At 52.5% G+C, this 18,163-nt stretch overlaps 1 protein-coding gene across 1 annotated transcript; it reads left to right on the forward strand.

The window, feature by feature from the left end:
* Positions 1 to 4,472: 4,472 nt before the first annotated feature.
* On the forward strand, positions 4,473 to 17,952 carry Tchp (trichoplein keratin filament binding). Its single transcript, XM_021162784.2, has 13 exons — positions 4,473 to 4,612; positions 5,226 to 5,410; positions 5,864 to 6,074; positions 7,971 to 8,027; positions 9,138 to 9,206; positions 10,287 to 10,460; positions 11,267 to 11,379; positions 11,539 to 11,605; positions 13,132 to 13,304; positions 14,085 to 14,166; positions 15,194 to 15,379; positions 15,736 to 15,879; positions 16,730 to 17,952. Exons 2-13 carry the CDS (start codon positions 5,226 to 5,228, stop codon positions 16,760 to 16,762), a joined length of 1,494 nt encoding a protein of 497 aa, XP_021018443.1. The 5' UTR covers positions 4,473 to 4,612; the 3' UTR covers positions 16,763 to 17,952.
* Positions 17,953 to 18,163: the final 211 nt, after the last annotated feature.

Genomic DNA, 18,163 nt, shown 5'->3' on the forward strand with positions numbered 1-18,163 from the left:
GAGTTTTAATGAGTTTACTTGATTCGGGGGTGTCCTGGCCACACATCTGAAGAAGGGCACCGAGAGCAGTCTTCTATATTGGGGTTTTTTGAAGGATGCACCCTACATGGAGAGGGGTGCGTGAGGACATGCAGCAAACCCATGTGCCAGGCATTTGGAACAAAAGTGAGGGTAGGGGGGCACAGACAGGCAAAAGCAACCACACAAACTAGGGACAGTTGCTCCATGATGGGCAGATAGAGGCCTCCCAAGGGAGGTCCCTCCTGATGCCCAGAACTGGTGACCATGTGACTAAATGTGGCCAAAAGGTCTTGGCAGATGTGACTAGGGTAAAAGGGACCTTGAGGGTGGTCCCAGAGAGCTGGAAAGTGACAAGGAGTTAGGGGACCGGTTCAATTCCCAGGACCATAAGAAAAACCAATACAGAAGGCAGATGCACAGGCTCCATCTATATCAGTAAAACAAATAAGTCAGCACTTCTTTGGGGGCTGGAGAACTGGGGCTCAGTCTCTGTTTCTGACAGGGTTGTAGTGTACGACCTAGGCTGGCTTCGAAATCATGATCTTTCTGCCTCAGCCTCCTGGGTGCCAGTTACAGACATGTGCTGCTAAGCATCAGATAATTTAAAGTCCCCCCATGTGCTTCTATCGCAAGTGACACAACTGTGTAGCCTGGGACCCATTGGTGTTCCATTTCTCAGCAACAGTGATGGCATTACACAAACTCCAGAGTCTATGGTGAAACTGAAAACCTAGAGAAACGGAACACAAGGCCGGGCCGAAAGCTGCCCCCAATGCTACTGGCTGTCTTCAGCAAACACCCTGAATAGCGTTTTGTTTTTTTCTCTCCTGAATACTTATTGCAAGTTTGCCTGTTACAAAGCTGGGCTCTTAGAGGCAGCCTATGAGCTGACCTTTGTCATCAGGGAGGGTCATTGGCTTAGCCCAAAGACACGATCGAAGCCAGGGCAATTGATACTGAGATGCTGAGAAAGCCGAAAGCAGGTAGGTAAGTGTGCCCTGGAGAGCACCAGCTGGTGAAGTGAGGACACAGCCTGCTGGGATGGCTAAAGCTGAGCTGACAGAGAGCATCTCCTTGTCTGCACCTGCCTCCCCATCCTGCCTCCTTCCACGCCAAGACAGACACAGGTGCAAGCCACCCTCTCCCCACCTCGATTCCTTGCTAGCCTTCCTCTGTTAGTCCTTCACTGGCCTAAATACTAAACATTAAAATATGGAACATAAATATTTTATGCTGCTAGACCTCCTTATAAATTCAATCTACTTTGTATTTGCAGGTGTGTGTGTGTGCACATGTGAGTGCAGGCCACAGCATGTGTGTGGAAAGCAGAGGACATCTCTCAGGAGTTGGTTCTGAAGTTTCCATCTTGTTTGAGGCAGGGTCTCTCTGGCTTCACCGGCCGAAGCATAGACTTTGTCTTATCTGGTCTATGAGCTATCTCTACCTTCAATCTTACCACAGAAGAGTTGAGATTACAGACCAGTGATACCACATCTGATTTCCTTCCTTCTTCCTTTCCTTCTGTACTGGCTAGTTTTGTAGCTAGTTTTGTGTACAACTTGACACAGGCTGGAGTTATCACAGAGAAAGGAGCTTCAGTTGGGGAAATACCTCCATGAGATCCAACTGTAAGGCATTTTCTCAATTAGTGATCAAGGGGGAAAGGCCCCTTGTGGGTGGGGCCATCTCTGGGCTGGTGGTCTTGGCTTCTATAAGAAAGCAGGCTGAGGGCTGGTGAGATGGCTCAGTGGGTAAGAGCACCCGACTGCTCTTCTGAAGGTCCAGAGTTCAAATCCCAGCAACCACATGGTGGCTCACAACCATCCTTAACGAGATCTGACTCCCTCTTCTGGAGTGTTTGAAGACAGCTACAGTGTACTTACATATAATAAATAAATAAAATCTTAAAAAAAAAAAAGGACTGACTGCTCTTGCAGGGGTCCTGAGTTCAATTCCCAGCAACCACATGGTGACTCACAACCATCTGTAATGGGATCTTCTGGTGTTCCTGAAGGCAGGTACAGTACTCATATATGTACAATAAATAAATAAATCTTAAAAAAAAAAAGAAAGAAAGCAGGCTGAGCAAGCCAGGAAAAGCAAGCCAGTAAGTAACATCCCTCCATGGCCTCTGCATCAGCTTCTGCTTCCTGCCCTGCTTGAGTTCCAGTCCTGACTTCCTTTGGTGATGAACAGCAATGTGGAAGTGTAAGCTGAATAAACCCTTTCCTCCCTAACTTGCTTCTTGGTCATGATGTTTGTGCAGGAATAGAAACCCCGACTAAGACACCTTCCTTCCTTCCTTTCTTATTTCCTTCCTTTCTTCATATTCCAGGGATCTGAACTCAAGTTATTAGACATCTCCCAGAGCCTGTTTTTTTTATTTTTTGAGACTTATTTTATAGCCCAGGCTAGCCTGAAACCCATAAGCCAGCCATATCCAGCTTTGGCACTGCGGCTGCAGCAGGGAATGGGGAGGGCCTGGGCTCTGGCCCCACATCCATGGATCTTGGTTCAAATTCCAGCCTTCACTCCTCAGCTGTGGTTCCTGGAGCAAGGGAGAATACTTTTGTCTGAGGCTCGGTTGAGACTCAGATTGGGATAATCAAATCCCTCTCCCAATTTCTGGGTGGAGCAGACACTTTACACATAGGCTGACCAGCTAGAGGTAGCAGCTTGTGAGCCAACAGTAACTGCTGTGCCAGTGGAATTGTTAGCCAGTGTGAGGCCCAGGGACAAGCTGTGTGTGAGGCATAAGCCCGCTGGCCCAGAACTTGGGAGGCAGAGGCAGGAGGCCAGTATCAACTACACAGTGCCCTCTAGCTTGGGTTGGACAGCAAGATCCTCTTTCAAAGGAGGAGAGGGAAATGCAGGAGGAGGAAGAGGAGGAGGAGGAAGAGGAGGAGGAGGAGCGGAAATGCAGGAGGAAGTCCCTAAAGTCATACCACGCTCAGGAGCAGGTGGGTTTCTATGGCAACTCTACTGTAGAAGAAACTGAGGCCCAGAAGGAAGCAGGCTTGCCCAAAACAAATCAGAAATGAACCCCAGGTTTTTCCGGATCTAACTCACATATGCCTGAGGTTCTCAGCACAGCTCAAGGAGTTGTCAACAGATGTGTGTACTGGGCTCCTTCAATGGCCTGATGGCTCTTTCTGGCTTAATCATGCCAGATGGGATGCCACCTCCTCCCCCATTGGAGAGGGAGCCTGGGAAAGGCCAGCCCGAGGGTCAGAGAGTGACCAGCCCAGGCTGGCCATCTCTGGCATGCTGCAGGTTTGAACCTGGTTATTGGCTTTGGAGAGCCAACAACACTGTACGGCCAGCTCCATGTGAAACAGAAACATCAGGCAGGCACCATGAGGAACAACAGAATGGAGGAGTAGGAGAGCAGAAAAACTTGGGAGGCAGAGACAGAAGGAAGTGGGTGGGAAAATAGAAGAAAAAAGAATGATCGAAGCTGGGCAGTGGTGGCACATGCCTTTAATCCCAGCACTTGGGAGGCAGAGGCAGGCAGATTTCTGAGTTCGAGGCCAGCCTGGTTTACAGAGTGCGTTCCAGGACAGCCAGGGCTACACAGAGAAACCCTGTCTCAAAAGGAACAAAACAAAACAAAAAGGAATGATCGAATATTTATCTATATCTTTACATTATTTTGGAGGGCACTATTTTAGTATTATTTAGTAAAATAAAATACTATTTTAATATTGTACATTATTTTAGGGCTCAAACTTAGAGCTTTGAGCATGCTACATATGCACAATCTCTTTTTATGCTTTTCTCTTTTTACTGGTATTAGGTAGCTAATGCATGGACGCAAGCAACCAAGCGAGTTACAGTTATTAAAACCTTTGTACCCAAGCCGGGTGTGGTGGCGCACACCTTTAATCCCAGCACTCAGGAGGCAGAGGCAGGTGGATTTCTGAGTTCGAGGCCAGCCTGGTCTACAAAGTGAGTTCCAGGACAGCCAGGGCTATACAGAGAAACCCTGTCTCGAAAAACCAAACCAAACCAAACCAAACCAAAAACAAAAAACCGTTGTACCCACCACCAATCTTAAGACTACAGTAGTGTACCAATGACGGAGGTCATTATGGAGGCCAGTGGTTCTCAGATTCTCGGCCTCGACTGCCTACGGGACACACCCGCGGATCTTTGAAAATCATTTATTTCCTCACTCTGGCCAGGGGATGATTCTCGTTAAACCTACCCTCACTCCTCCACCCTCCTCCGGTAACCACTCCCCCCCCCCCACCCCACCCCAATCATCCTGACTGGGTCACTAAGGTTTCTTTTCATTACCCTACTTCAAGGACTAACAATTACTGTCGATTTACCTCCCACCGCCAGGTGGCACCAGAGAAAAACCACCACCCACCACTCCTTTTTCCTGGAGAGCGGCGGGTGTCGCGCGGGAGGAAGTTTGTCCATCGCCGTGCTCCGTTGTCCCGCGGGCTGCCCGGCAACCGGCGAGGAAACGGCTGGCGTCGGTGCAGTGGGCGCCAGGGGACCCTTGGAGCGAGCGGGCGCGTGATCGAGCTAAGGCCGGCGACCCTTCTCCGCGAACTTCGGACACCGAGCGCTGGAGTCAGAGGTTAGGCTGGGCCGAGGGGCGGGGACGTGGCATCCCTTGTCGCCGAGGGACCTGTAAAAAGTTGTATGCCTAGCTCTTGGCACATACCCGTCATCTTCATATCATTGTCGCAGGTTATTTCTGCTTGCTTTTTGAGACAGGGGGCTTTCTGGTTTGCTCATGTTGGCTTTGAACTCCTGAACTCAAGTGATCTCTTCCCGCCTCGGCTTCCAAAGTACGCGGGACCGCTGGGACATGCCCCTGGGACCTGCTTGTCCCTATAGTTTTTATGCAGAATGTAAAAAAACCTCGATTTCCTATCCCAGCCTTGTCAGAACAATTTCTATGTCTGCAATCTCCCTGATAATGGCTGGCCACTACTGGGCACAGTGCACGTTTATTTAAATTGATAATTTGCAGCCTTGGTGGCAAATCATTTAAAACTTTCTGGCATGGGCCTCCTTTGCAAAATTTGATCATTCGGTTGTCCTAGAGTGGGAACGTGGGCCTTAAAGCTGTGAGAAAGGTGCAGCCAAGGGGCGAGTGCTATCCGGAGTGAGGCATCCGGAGTGGCAGGGGGGCGGTCCCTGGCTTTACAACTGGCTCAATTTCTGCCCACTGCTGTTTCCTTCAGATGGCTCTCCCCACGTTGCCCTCTTATTGGTCCAGCCGGAGACACATGGATCTTCGCCAGCGCCAGCATCAGCAGGAGGACCAGTTTCGCCAGCAGTGGGAACAGAACAGTCGCTATTTCAGGACCTGGGACATCCACAACTCGAAACAGATCGAATGGAGCTCCAAGATCTCCTACCAGCGGAGGCAAGTGTCTCTGTGTTGTCCTGCCCACTGGTTCCTACCACGTTTTGGGGAATGTAGCCTAGGGGCTTAGGGACTGTGGCTTGAATTATCTCCTGATGATGCTGGAAACTGGGCTGTGCTGGGGAGAAGTACTGTACATTTTTTTTTTTTTTTTTTTTTTTGGTTTTTCAAGACAGGATTTCTCTGTGTAGCCCTGGCTGTCCTGGAACTCACTCTGTAGACCAGGCTGGACTTGAACTCAGAAATCCACCTGTCTCTGCCTCCCGAGTGCTGGGATCAAAGGCGTGCGCCACCACGCCCGGCAGTACTGTACATTTTAAAAGATAAACCAGAAGGCAGAGCTAGTGTCTTCTCGGAAGGTGTTTAGCGACCCCCCCTCCCCAAGCATTACATAGAAATGTACATCAAACTGTGACCTGGTGTGACTGATGTCCAGGGGGCTCCTTAACCTAGCATGCACGCCTACCATTGTGAGAAGATGAAGGAGGAGAAGAGGAAGATTCTGGAGCTCCGGCGGGAGAGGCTCAGAGAGCTTCTCCTGGAGGAACAGGACTTGCTGGCTTCGGAGCTGGATGAGCTCAGGCTGAGCATGGGCCTGCGGGAGCAAAGGCTCCGGGAGCAGCACCAGGACCTGAAGACAGCCCGAGAAGAACAGAGGAAACTGGTAACTACCCTAGTCCGGAAGCAGGTTGCAGTGCGGTAGCATCCCCACCGGAATGGACGAGTGCGTCCACGGGGTTGTTCTTGGGTGCCTGGTCCGATGAGATGGTCAGGTGACTAGAGCCCATGGGGAAAGCAGCCTCCATCCCCACCCCCACCCCCTCCAGAGAGGAAAGGCTTATTTTTAGCTCGTGGTTTCTGAGGGTCTCAAGCGATTGTTATGAGGAAGGCATGGAGCCTGTGACCAATGGAGCTCAAGTCGCCCTGGCTCAGGAAACAGAGGATGTTAGAAAGAGGGTTCAGAGACCCACCACAGTGGACTGTTGCCACCAGCTAGTATCTCATCCCCTTAAACGCCCCCTGCCTCCCCTGAACAGTGCTGGAAGCTAGGGAGCAGTTGTTTTCAATGTTGCTTTTGCTGTCTTGAAACGGTCTCACTGTGTACTCCTGGTTTGCCTGGAACTTTGTTTATAGACTAGCCTGGCCTCAGAGTCCCAGAGATCTGCCTGCCTCTGCCTCTGCCTCTCTGCCTCTCTGCCGCTCTGCCTCTCTGCCTCTGCCTCTGCCTCTGCCTCTGCCTCCTCTGCCTCCTCTGCCTCCTCTGCCTCCTCTGCCTCCTCTGCCTCCTCTGCCTCCTCTGCCTCCTCTGCCTCCTCTGCCTCTGCCTCTGCCTCCCACGTACTGGGATAAAAAACGGATCACCTGCCTGGACCAGAGCAAGCCTTTGAAATGTGAGCCTTGTGGATAGTTGAGATTCAGCACATAACAATGATCTGAACCACATTTGGTAACCTGTTACAGATTAGCGCCAGCTGGGGTGTATAACCACGTTTTGTTGGCCCTTTGAGGATGTAGTCCAGGTTGGCCAACAGTGGCTGTCCCACAGCAGACAGACCAGAAATCCCACAGTTGTTGAGCCCATGAGGCTCAGATATCTCTGCGCTTCCTGCCTGGTGCTGGAGTCTGGGAGGGTTTCTGCAGAACATCTGGCTTTCAGTCTGTGTTAGAACCCTGAAGAAGTTGGAGGTCATTGTAACCTCACACTTTCCCACCTGGCCTCTTTGTTCCCTGAAATAACAATTCTGAGATTTTTTTATCTATGAATAAACCAACAGCTTTGGCTTGTTCCCACGAGCTCATAACTCAGTCATCCTGTTTAAACTAGCCTAAGCCGTGCCATGGGGTGAGTTACCTTTGCTCAGGTTCATGTGTCTGTCTCTGCCAGTGTTGGGGTGAATCTCCTGCATCTGACTATTTCCCAGAATCCTCTTCCTCTCTCCCCCCCCCCCCCATGCCTCACTTTCTAATCCTGCCTCAGCTCATTGGCCAGAGGCTTTTTTTGAGACCTGATGCTTCCACACAGTACACTGCAGAAGAGAGTCTCTCTGCAGGTAACACTGGCCACGGTCATAGGAGAGATGAGCTTGCCAGCCCGAGTAAGGGGAAACAGAGAGGAAGCCAGCACCCACTCTTATGTACCTTACAGGGAGTGTTTGGTATGCGGCTTATAAGTCACTGTGTGGGATTCATCTTCACTTTTTTCAGTTCTCTGGTCCCACCAATACCTGGGAACGTTGTATTTTATGTTTTGGGTGGCTATGGTAACTAGTTGCAGTCTGTGTATTTTAGCCTAGTATGTATTTAGAAACTTCTGCCCCTAGAAGGGACCCAGCCATAGCATCAGATCTTAGCTGGCTCTTGGTCCACTGAGACAGGCATTTGTCCATGCCCTTCCGATTGGCTCTGATGTCCCATCTCCAGAGCTGGTGTGCAAAGGCAGCAGGTTTTAATGGCAGACGGGGGTGTCATCACTGAAGGGAGAAGCTGACTTCTGTTGTATCTCATCTAAGTGTGGATGGATGTGAATAGTGACCTCACGTCTCCTGTGTTTTCTTGATAGATTGCTGAACGACTTTTGTATGAACACTGGAAGAAGAACAACCCCAAACTTCGAGAGGTGAGAACGAAGCCTCCATTGCTTCGCCTGGGTAGGCGCCATCGCGGTTTCAGATTTTGTTCCTTGTTTCTGGGTCTAGATGTGTGTTAGGCTGCCTCTTTGCCTCTCTGCCCCTCTGCCTCTCTGCCCCTCTGCCTCTCTGCCCCTCTGCCCCTCTGCCCCTCTGCCTCTGCCTCCCGAATGCTGGAGTTCAGTCCTTTAATCTCAGTACTGGGGAGGCGGTGGCAGCTGGGTCTCTGAGTTCAGGCAGGAAGTTTTGGTGAGCCAAGCTTAGGGCTGGCTCTGCTTACCCAGCATCTCCCGGGCTCTCCTTTCAAATTGCAGTTTTGTTTGAGAAATGCTCGCTGCCCTCCCCTGGGCTCCCGGAGAGAGCATTGGCCCTTTGTGACCAGGGGTAGACAGGGCTTAGAAGCTCGTGATCCTTTGGTTTCCTATTTGCTGATCATTTAGATTGGATTTTGTTTGTTGACTTTTTTTTTTTTTTTTTTTGGTTTTTCGAGACAGGATTTCTTTGTGTAGCCCTGGCTGTCCTGGAACTCACTCTGTAGACCAGGCTGGCCTCAAACTCAGAAATCCGTCTGCCTCTGCCTCCCAAGTGCTGGGATTAAAGGCGTGTGCCACCACCACCCAGCTTGTTGTTGATTTTTATTGACGATTGTGTGTGTGAGGGGTGCAGATGTGTTGTGGCCCCTGTGTGGAGGTCAGTGATCAACCATTGGGCGTCACTTCTCCTCCTGTCCCCCAGCCTCCCTTAGAGGCAGAGTCTGTCCTTTTCTGCTGCTAAGTTGAACTCTGGGCTAGCTGACCCTTAAATTTCTGGGCTTGTAGAGAGTCCTCTAGTCTCTGCCTCCCACCTCACCACAGAGGTGCAAGGAGCCCACACGCACACCATCACATCCTGCTCTTTACATGGGCAGTGCCAGGGATGGACCTCAGGTACGCAGACCACGACTTTACACTTGAGCCCTCTCGGTGGTCCTCATCAGGCTGTTTTTGTTGGGGTAGCGAGTCATGGTCAGGTTCCAACAGGTGGCACCGACCACAGCAAGTCACCTCAGTCAGTGTCACACAAACCCTCAGGCAAAGTAACATTTTCTTTCTCACCCTCAGCTTGAGTTGGACCTTCACAAGAAGCACGTGATAAATTCTTGGGCAACACAGAAAGAAGAAAAAAAGCAGGTATGTAATGTGTGACCCTCACACACTGTCGGCACTTGTGATTCTGTCCTGTCTCCGTGCTCTTGGCTAAATGAGCAGCAGGTGCCTGCCTGGATGCTTGCTGCATGTGCAGGCTGAGGTTTGCTTTGCGCATGCTCATATGCATGTTCTTGTATGTGTGCACACACATTCACATGTAGGTGTGTGCACGCGTGTGTGGGTTCACATGTGTAGGTGTGTATGCAGATGTGTGCATGTGTGGGGGTGATGTTTCTCAGGAGCCAGCTGTCGTTTTTTTGAGAGAGGGCCTTTCAGAAGTCTGTAGCTTTCCCAAGTAGACTTCCAAGGACCCGTGGGGACCCCTCACTTTCCACTTCCCTGGGACTAAGGCTACAAGGGTGGACTCTTTTGCCAGCTTTTTTAAATTAAAGAAAAAAGTTTTTAAAATGTATTTTCTGTGTATGGGTGCTTTCCTTGCATGGATGTGTAGGTGCCTCAAGCATGCCTGGTACCTTTGGAGGCCAGAAGAGGGTGTTGAATCCTCTGGAGCTGAAGTTATGGGCGGCTTCAAGCTGCCATGTAGGTCCTAGGAATTGAACCTGGGTCCTCTGGAAGAGCAGCCAGTCAGTGCTCTTAACCATGGAAGCATCTCTCAGCCAGCCGTAGGTTTTTATTTTTTATTTTATTTTTGTGTGTGGGTGTGTGTGTGCTACATGTGCTGGTATCTGAGAGGTTAGGTGAGGGCATCAGATCACTTGGAGGAGGAATTAGAAAGTTCATGAGCTGTCCAATCTGGATACAGGGGACTGGACTCAGCTCATCCTCTGGAAGAACAGCATGAGCCCTTAACCGCCAAGCCACCTCCGGCCCCAGCATCATAAACCTACATCACAAACACTCGACCCTGGCTTATCTAGTGCAGCACCTCTGCGGTCCACAAGACACATGTGTCATTTCGCGTCTAGGTTCATTGTGTTATCTTGTAAGCCGGACAGGAGGAAGGAACCTGGCGTTGCTGAGCCCCCAGGGCTTCTGCGCTGAGCTTGCCTGGGCCCTGTCGCCCACTGAAGGGCTGCATGTTGACCCGTTGTCCTCTTATAGCAAGAAGCCACGGAGAAGCAGGAGAACAAGCGGTTGGAGAACCAGTACGCAGCAGCCCGCCGGGAAGCCGAGGCGAGGATGAGAGTCGAGGAGGAGAGGAGGCAGCTAGAGGGGCGCCTGCAGGCCGAGGCGCTGCGCCAGCAGATGGAGGAGCTGAAGCAGAAGGAGATGGAGGTGAGCGGGAGCCTTCCTGGCCTGACCCAGCCGCTTTGTACACACTACTCTAACATACATGGGAATGGGGAAATTTCAAAGGCCATTCTGAGAAGATCACAGCGGGAGTGGGGGTGGGAGGGTCTGTGAACCCGATCCAGCCTGTGTCCTCTCTTCTTGCTTGTACACCCCATTCATGGTTCTGCTGAGATGCTCCACAGTGTGCCTCGGACTTGGGAACATTATGGTCTAAGACACACCTGTCCGCTCGGATGACACACCTCGCCAGCGCCTTTTCAGATCAGGGTTTTCCCAGTGGGACATGGTCTAGCACCCAACACACAACATTCCACTAGTAACAGCTTTGGGTCTCAGTATGTAAGTCATGAGGGAGTTTGGTACACTGTGGTCTCCTGAGAGAGCTGAGTCCTCTGTTCAGATGGAGGGAGGCCTCTCCTCTTTGGTCTCCTGTGTTTCCCTCTCCCTGGCCCCGTTGTTTTAATAACTGGGAATGTGGTACCCACTCATTCTGAATGAAGAGACAGGGCCCAAGCAAGGACTTGCTCATCTCTGGCCTCACCCGTGGCTGCTGTGCTGGCCAAGGAAACTGAAGCTAAGTTAGCTAAGTGTGGCCCAGCACTGGAAGTTTCTCGGGCTGGGCCAGCCTTGTAGGAATGGTTTAGTTGAGGTGGGACTCAAGAGTCACATGAGGTGGCCATGACATTTGGGGCCAGCCTGGGCTCACATAGTACCTGCCAGACCTGGGGATGTGCAGGAGGGCAGTCTGATCGCCCCATCTCACCCGGGGTTTACCATTGTAACCACAGGCAACCAAACTGAAGAAGGAACAGGAGAACCTGCTGAGGCAGCGCTGGGAGCTGGAAAGACTGGAGGAGGAAAGGAGGCAGATGGCCGCCCTCCGGCGCAAGACAGAGCTGGGGTGAGTCGGGGATGCCCAGGGCTCTCCCCAGAGGGTGGGTCTCTTGCCTTCTCAGGTGTCCTTGGGATCTCCTGAGAACCAAAGGGGTTGTGGTCTGTAGGGTGCCGCTGTTAATCGGCCCTGTGGGGACTGAAGCTGCCTGATTCTTCCTGTCTTTAGGCGCTTCTTGAAACATCAGTACAACGCGCAGCTCAACAGGCGCACCCAGGAAATCCAGGAGGAGCTGGTGAGTGAGCAGGCAGGCTTTTGCCGATCCTCTGGGAACAGCATCACCAGTGCGCAGGCAGGACCTGATGGGGGCAGAGCAGTGCTGGTGGACGGTGCAGAGAGGAGGGGAGCTTGAAGCACGGGTCACTCTCACAACACTACCCATGTGCCTGAGCTGCCAGGCGCTGTGCGACCATGGTGGACTGTGTTGCTTTGGGTTTTTGTTTGTTTGTTTGTTTTGTTGTTGTTGTTTTATTTATATGAGTACACTATCGCCATCTTTGGACATACCAGAAGGGGGCATCCGATCCCATTACAGATGGTTGTGAGCCACCATGTGGTTGCTGGGAACTGAACTCAGGACCTCTGGAAGAGCAGCCAGCACTCTTAACCCCTGAGCCATCTCTCCAGCCCCTGTTTGTGTGTGTTTTTGAGGCAGGGTCTCACAGTGTGCCCTTGGCTGGGTAGGAATATGCTATGTAGACCAGCCTGGCCTCAAACACACAGAAATCCACCTGCCTTTGCCAAGTGCTGGGATTAAAGGTGTGTGTCATCATACCTGGCTCGTAGGCATTCCTTTAAAAATAAGTAAATGGATGGAGGAATGTTAGGGAATGGAGAGACGGCTCAGTGGTTAAGGTCACTTGCTGCTCTTGCAGAAGCCCTGGGTGTGGTTCCCATCTGCAGCCATGCCTGCTCCCACGCAGGCGCAGATTCTCTTGGTCTTGTTTACCACACACCCACAGCGGCGGTTCCTCCTGTGCTTGTTTCCCAGGGCCCTTTCAGTTGCTTTGCACACGACGGTTTTTATAGGGAAGAGTGTATGTTGGGTGGGCTTTGTAGCAGTGGCTGCTTGGTGTTCCTGTCACGAGCTGTAGTAGGCTGTGGGTGAGCACAGCCATATTTCCTGACCGTCTGCCTCCTCTGGTCAGACTTGGGTGTACTGTCACTGTTCTGCCTCACCCCAGAATCCCCCCCTGCTTTTGTTGTGTAGACATGGTTAAAGCTCGCCCCCTGCCGGTGCGCATTCCTGATGTCTGGGTTTCCCTGTTTACTGGAAAGTTGCAGCGAGCAGTTTGTGCATGTGTCTGTTTGAGTTCTGCTGTAACTTAAATGGGTTCTCGCTACGTAGTGTTAAGTGTGCTGCCGTACATGTCCAGGGGCGAATGCCTGTGGTGGCACAGATGGCAGGAGGGGGTCACTCCTTTTTTGGGGGCGGGGGGAGGAATGTTTCGAGACAGGGTTTCTCTGTGTAGCCCTGGGGCTGTCCTGGAACTCACTTTGTAGACCTGGCTGGCCTCGAACTCAGAAATCCACCTGCCTCTGCCTCCTGAGTGGGGGGTCACTCCTTTTACTGGCAAGCATATGTGCCTGAAGCTGATGACGTTATCAGAAGCAGCACTCCAGCCCCTTCCCTTCTGTCCTGAGGATGTGTGTCAGGCCCTACATGGCTGGGTAGCAGGGACTGTGTGGGAAGGCGGGCTCACCTTGCCGCTGCCCCAGGGCTGGGAGCAGCCCACCCACAGGCCCTGCCCCTTCACCCAGGAGGTAGATGGGCGGATCCTGCAGGCCCTCCTAGAGAAGGAAGGCGAGTTGCAGCAGGTGGAACTGGCCAGGCGGGAGCAAGCCCGGGCCGACGCGGCCTGGATGAAGCAGGTCATCGAGGAGCAGCTGCAGCTGGAGAAAGCGCGGGAGGCAGAGCTGCAGCAGCTGCTGAGGTGAGCAACCCTGCTGGGCAGGAGGCTCCGTGAGGTGCCCTTGGGTCCCTGGGTGGGCCACTTTTGTTCTGCGACATCTGTCCTTGTGACTCACTTAACCATCCCCGGGGACTATGTCTTTGCTAGTGGCTTAGGGTAGTGACCTAATGTTCTTCAAGGTGGAAATCATTATAGTTCAGAGTAACTGACGTGGTCATGTCAAGTCTCAAACAGCGTGAGGAGGGTGCTTGCAGGGTGCAGATGTTTAATGCTGCTTAGCTCTGTAACAAGATCCTGGGGTCTGGATCCTAATGCCCTCCTGAAGATGGTGCTGCCGTGGTGCCTCAGCTGGTCTCCTCCTTAGTGATCTCCTTAGCGCCCAGGGACTGGGACGGCTGGGACTGCTGGCCTGTGTGTCCAGCTTTGGGGACTAAAAGTCCAACCCATAGATGGAAATAGCCAAATAGCAGGCACTAGACACTGATGTCCAGACACCATTATTGGGTCCTGACATTCAGCCAAGCGGTAAGTGCATGGCACATGGAGACCTGAGGGGGTTGCTAGCTGTCTAGAGGCTTTAAGCCACTAGTCTTCTCGGGAATGCAGTGACCGGGCTTGGGTGCAGGCCATAGCCTCCTCCTGTCTCTGGCTTCCGGTCTCATCAGCACTAAATGATGACTTAAAATACTAGAGACGTGTCCCTAAGTATCATCGTAGGAAAGCTGGTGTGGACACTCTTGCCTGAAGCTTGGTGGCTGCGTGTGCCCTCCCATCCATCTTGTCCCTTTTGTGTTTGTCCAGGGAGGAGGCCAAGGAGATGTGGGAGAAGAGAGAGGCCGAGTGGGCCCGAGAGCAGGTCGCGCGGGACAGACTGATGAGTGAGGTAATTCCAAAAAGCATGCTGGTGTCTTTTTCTCCCCACTGTGCATTTGATTGGGAGCATTCTCACCAGCTCGTCATCAGTGACAACACTCACAGAGTGGTCTGGAACGATCGTCTGCGTGTGGCAATCGGTCCGCGGTTGGTGGTGTTCACTCTTGTATAATGCACCCTGTGGCTTTCCACCTTCCTCACTTCAGTGTCCTCCCTGCCTGTTCGTGGCCACGTTATTGTCCCCTCCTTACAGAACACATGTCAGCATGTCTGGTGGTTTCTTGGATCCAGGGCTGGGACTGGAATATCTGACTGCTCTGGGTCAAGGTCTAAGCCGCAAACAACAGCAGGCGTCTGCCTCTTGGAGCAGTGGAGGGGACGCCTGGCTCCATCTCCCTACCTGTGTGGCTGACCCCTGGTGGGCCAAGTCTTAGGTGTTTCTCTGAAGCTCCTCCCTCCCTGTGGAGAGGGCTCCCCGGCGTTTTGCTGTCCTTCCTCGAGCACTGCTGTGTCCTGTGGGTTGGTGTCGTTCAGGGTTCCTTTTGGCTCACAGCTCTCAGGTCACAGTCTGTCACTGAGGGAAGCCAGGAATAGAATCTGAGGCCGTGGAGGAAGGCTGCTTGCTGACTCGCTCGCTCCTCATGACTGACTTAGCCTGCTTCCTCATACAACTCAGGGCTCCATGCTCAAGGGTAGTACCAGCCACGGTGGGCTGGGCCCTTTCCTGTCAATCATTAACCAAGCACATTCCCTGCTGACCTGCCTGTAGGCCAGCCTGGTGGAGGCATTCTCTCACTGAGATTCCCCTTCCCATATGACTCTAGTGTGTGGAGAGTTAGAAAAACAAACTAAACTGACCAGGGCAGTTGGCATGGATGCGAAAGAGCAGTGGCCCGCACTGGGCCTGTGGCTCAGGCCTGCTCTCCATGTATTAGGGTGGACTAGACTGGGTTGGTAAGGATGCGGCTATAGCTGGGGTGAGGCTTGGGACAGGAGGTTTAGACTGAAATGCAAACCTTCTCTTCCCCCTCGGCCAGGTTCTGACCGGGAGGCAGCAGCAGATCCTGGAGAAGATTGAACAGAACCGGCGGGCGCAGGAGGAGACCCTCAAACACAGGGAGAAACTCATCAAGAGTCTCGAGGAGGGGAAGCAGTTAGCTCAGCGAGCTAAGGAGGAGAGTGAAGAGCTGAAGTCGGCCAGGAAGCAGGAGCTGGAAGCCCAGGTGGGGCCCAAGGGCAAGGGCAGCCTCTCAGGACACTGCAGAGCAGAGCTCAGCCGGGGTCCTTGAGTCCAGTCCATTGCTTGCTTACATCCAAATCTCTGCCGCAGGCTCCATCCTGGTTTCCTAGTCTGTGGAAACCAGGCTAATGTCACTGTCCCCTTTTCTTCTTTCTATCCTGTTCTCCAAACACATGGCTGCATTCAGAGCTGTCCCATGGTTCACAGCACCGTCCGTATGGCCGTTCCCAATCCTCAGGTTCTTGTCCTGGTTTCTGGCACTTGCCATCTGTGTCCTTGCTTGAAGGAGGGCTGTGACCTCTGGGCCTTGTTTCTGGTGACTCTGTTCTCGGTGTCCAGGTTGCAGAGCGCCAGGGACAGGAATGGGAAGCAGCCCAGCAGGAGGAGGAGCAAGAGGAGGAGGCCAGGCAGGCGGAAGAGCGCTCCAATGTTCTGCTGCAGCAGGAGGCGAAGACCATGGTGGAGAAGGGCTACCAGCCCAAGGTGGGTACTTGCCAGGTGTCGAGCCACCATGGTGCCATCCTCAGCTCTTCTTGTCTTCTCCCTGTGTCTGTCTGTCCTGACTGGTTATAGCCTCTGTTCAAAGGCTGTCATTCCTTAACTTGACCTCAGATGGTCCAAGGGTTCTTCTCTGGTCCCCATGGCTTCAGCCTTTGCAAAGACCCAGAGGCTGACTGCTGATTGTGGGCCTGCCCACTCTGTTGGGGGACAGAGTGCAATCTAGAAGAGCCCTGGCCATAGCTGGTGAGAGCCGGATCAGGTCCCAGCTGCCAGTGAAGCCAAGTGACCAAGAGATCTACACCTGTCTCCCCCTTTTCCTCTGTTCTTTGTCTCTTTCTGAGCATCTTTATGTGTGAGCCCTGAGCAGGGCACCATGGAGCACATAGGAGCAAAGGCTGTCATGTCTGTTGTGAGGAACCTGCTGACTAGGCTCTCTGGAGCTAGGGCTGCCTGGCCCCTGGCATTCTGAGGGGTGTGTGCTGCAGAGAGCATTCATTATTTCCCTGTCAGAGAACCCGGGGCCTGGGTGGCGTAAGGCTAGAGTGGGTCTTCCATTTGCTGTAGAGCCTCAAAGCCCTATAGACCGAGGGCTCTAAGCACAGGGAACAGCATTTCCAAAGCCACCTGAGCACGCATCAGTGTGTCAGGATGCGCTTCACAGAGCACACGCAAGTGTCTCAGGGCAGCTCATAAAGAGCCTTATTTATGGCCCAGAGTCAAGGCTTTCTCAGCGGTACATGAAAACCCACTTGTATGCTCCTAAAGAAAAGGGAGTCGGTTCCCAGTGTTCCAGACTGCTGGCCTGATGGAATGTTATGCTTTCTCTCCTCAGCTTCACGGACACCTCAGAGTTGCCTGGGACTGACGTTGAGCACAGAGAAGCAAGCCGACTCACTACCACTCCAGACAGTTGTACGGTGTTGGTGCTGGCCAGTGCTCAGGGTGCTGCTGGCTAGTTGAGCCATACCTGTCAGGCACATCATGGGCCATAGATGTCAGGATGCCATGGGTGTGCAGCGTCCCCTGAGAGCCCTTCTCACCCCAATAGGCCTTGGCTTCAGTGCCGCCAGAGATCAGGAATGATTTATAAGTAGATGTTAGAGTTAGTCTAAGAAGAAGTCATGTTCCCTGACAGACAGGAGTACCATGACAGGATACGTAGGTTCCTCTCATCTCACCTGTAGCTGTCAGCTCAGGGAGGACCAGCCGCAGAGAGGAGGGAGCCGTTTAGGTTTTCAAATTGCTGTTCAGAAGTTATTCTATTGAGGGCTCATAGGTCTTGGTGCTGTTATTGCCAGTTATGAGCTGTGTAGCCCCAAGGCCCACGTGTGTACTGTGGAAGAGCTGGCAGTCTGGAGAGCTGGTGACAAAGGCATCCTTGTTTGGAAGTGTTGTGAGGGCTACCCCTAGGGGTTAGGGGTTCTCAGCGTGGGGTACTTAACCTTCCACTTGTGTGGTCCTCTGCCCAGCTCCACACCACCGAGAAGAAAAGAATCCTACAGAGCACTTGAGCCCAACATGTGCCATCCCGAAAGAGTCCTCAAGGTCACTTGGTTGGCTAAGCCTGATCAAGGCAGAGGCTTGACTTGGGACCTCCTGTGTCTGCGGAAGCCCAGGGTGCAGCCCCATGGGAATTAAGTGCCCAGAGAGACATGTGACCCTGGAGAAATGGCATGGGACTCGGAATCACAGATGAGCGTGGCCCCACTGTTAGGTCCCAATACACCTCTGCAAGCGGCCATGGGTCCTCATGGCGACAGTCGGGTTGTTATGGCTTGTATCTTTCCGTAGCCTTCCTCGAGTTGGCTTTCATCCCTGTATTCCAGATTCTGCCCACTCTAGCTGAATATACGGTATTGTCCCTGATTATGGGAACCCAGAGTTCGCCTGGGCTCTGAGTGCTGTATCACTTCTCTTCTATCACAGAACTGGTTCTCAGCCTGTTTCATTTCCTGCTGAGGTCCTTGGATGTGGCCCCCAGCTCTGTTTCCACTACACATTTGCGAGCACTTGTCAAATGCTCACTAACTGAAGTAAAGCTCTGTCTCAGTATCACCTCAGGCTGTCACTGCTGCTTTCTATGGTGTTAGGCTGGTGGGCGCTGGGTGTTACTGGCATGTCATCATGTAACATAGGACCCTGTTTGACTTAAAGTGGTCCAAGATCTCTTGAGTCCGTTCCTCTAACGATCATTCTGTATAGAGATGGGATGCAGCTAAGGGCGTGGACTAATGGAAGCTCTGTGCAGACAGCCTGTCCTCTAGGC

This window comes from Mus caroli, unplaced genomic scaffold (assembly GCF_978045245.1).
Source record: "Mus caroli unplaced genomic scaffold, Mus_caroli_1 scaffold_4, whole genome shotgun sequence".
In the NCBI taxonomy this organism is placed as follows: domain Eukaryota; kingdom Metazoa; phylum Chordata; class Mammalia; order Rodentia; family Muridae; genus Mus; species Mus caroli.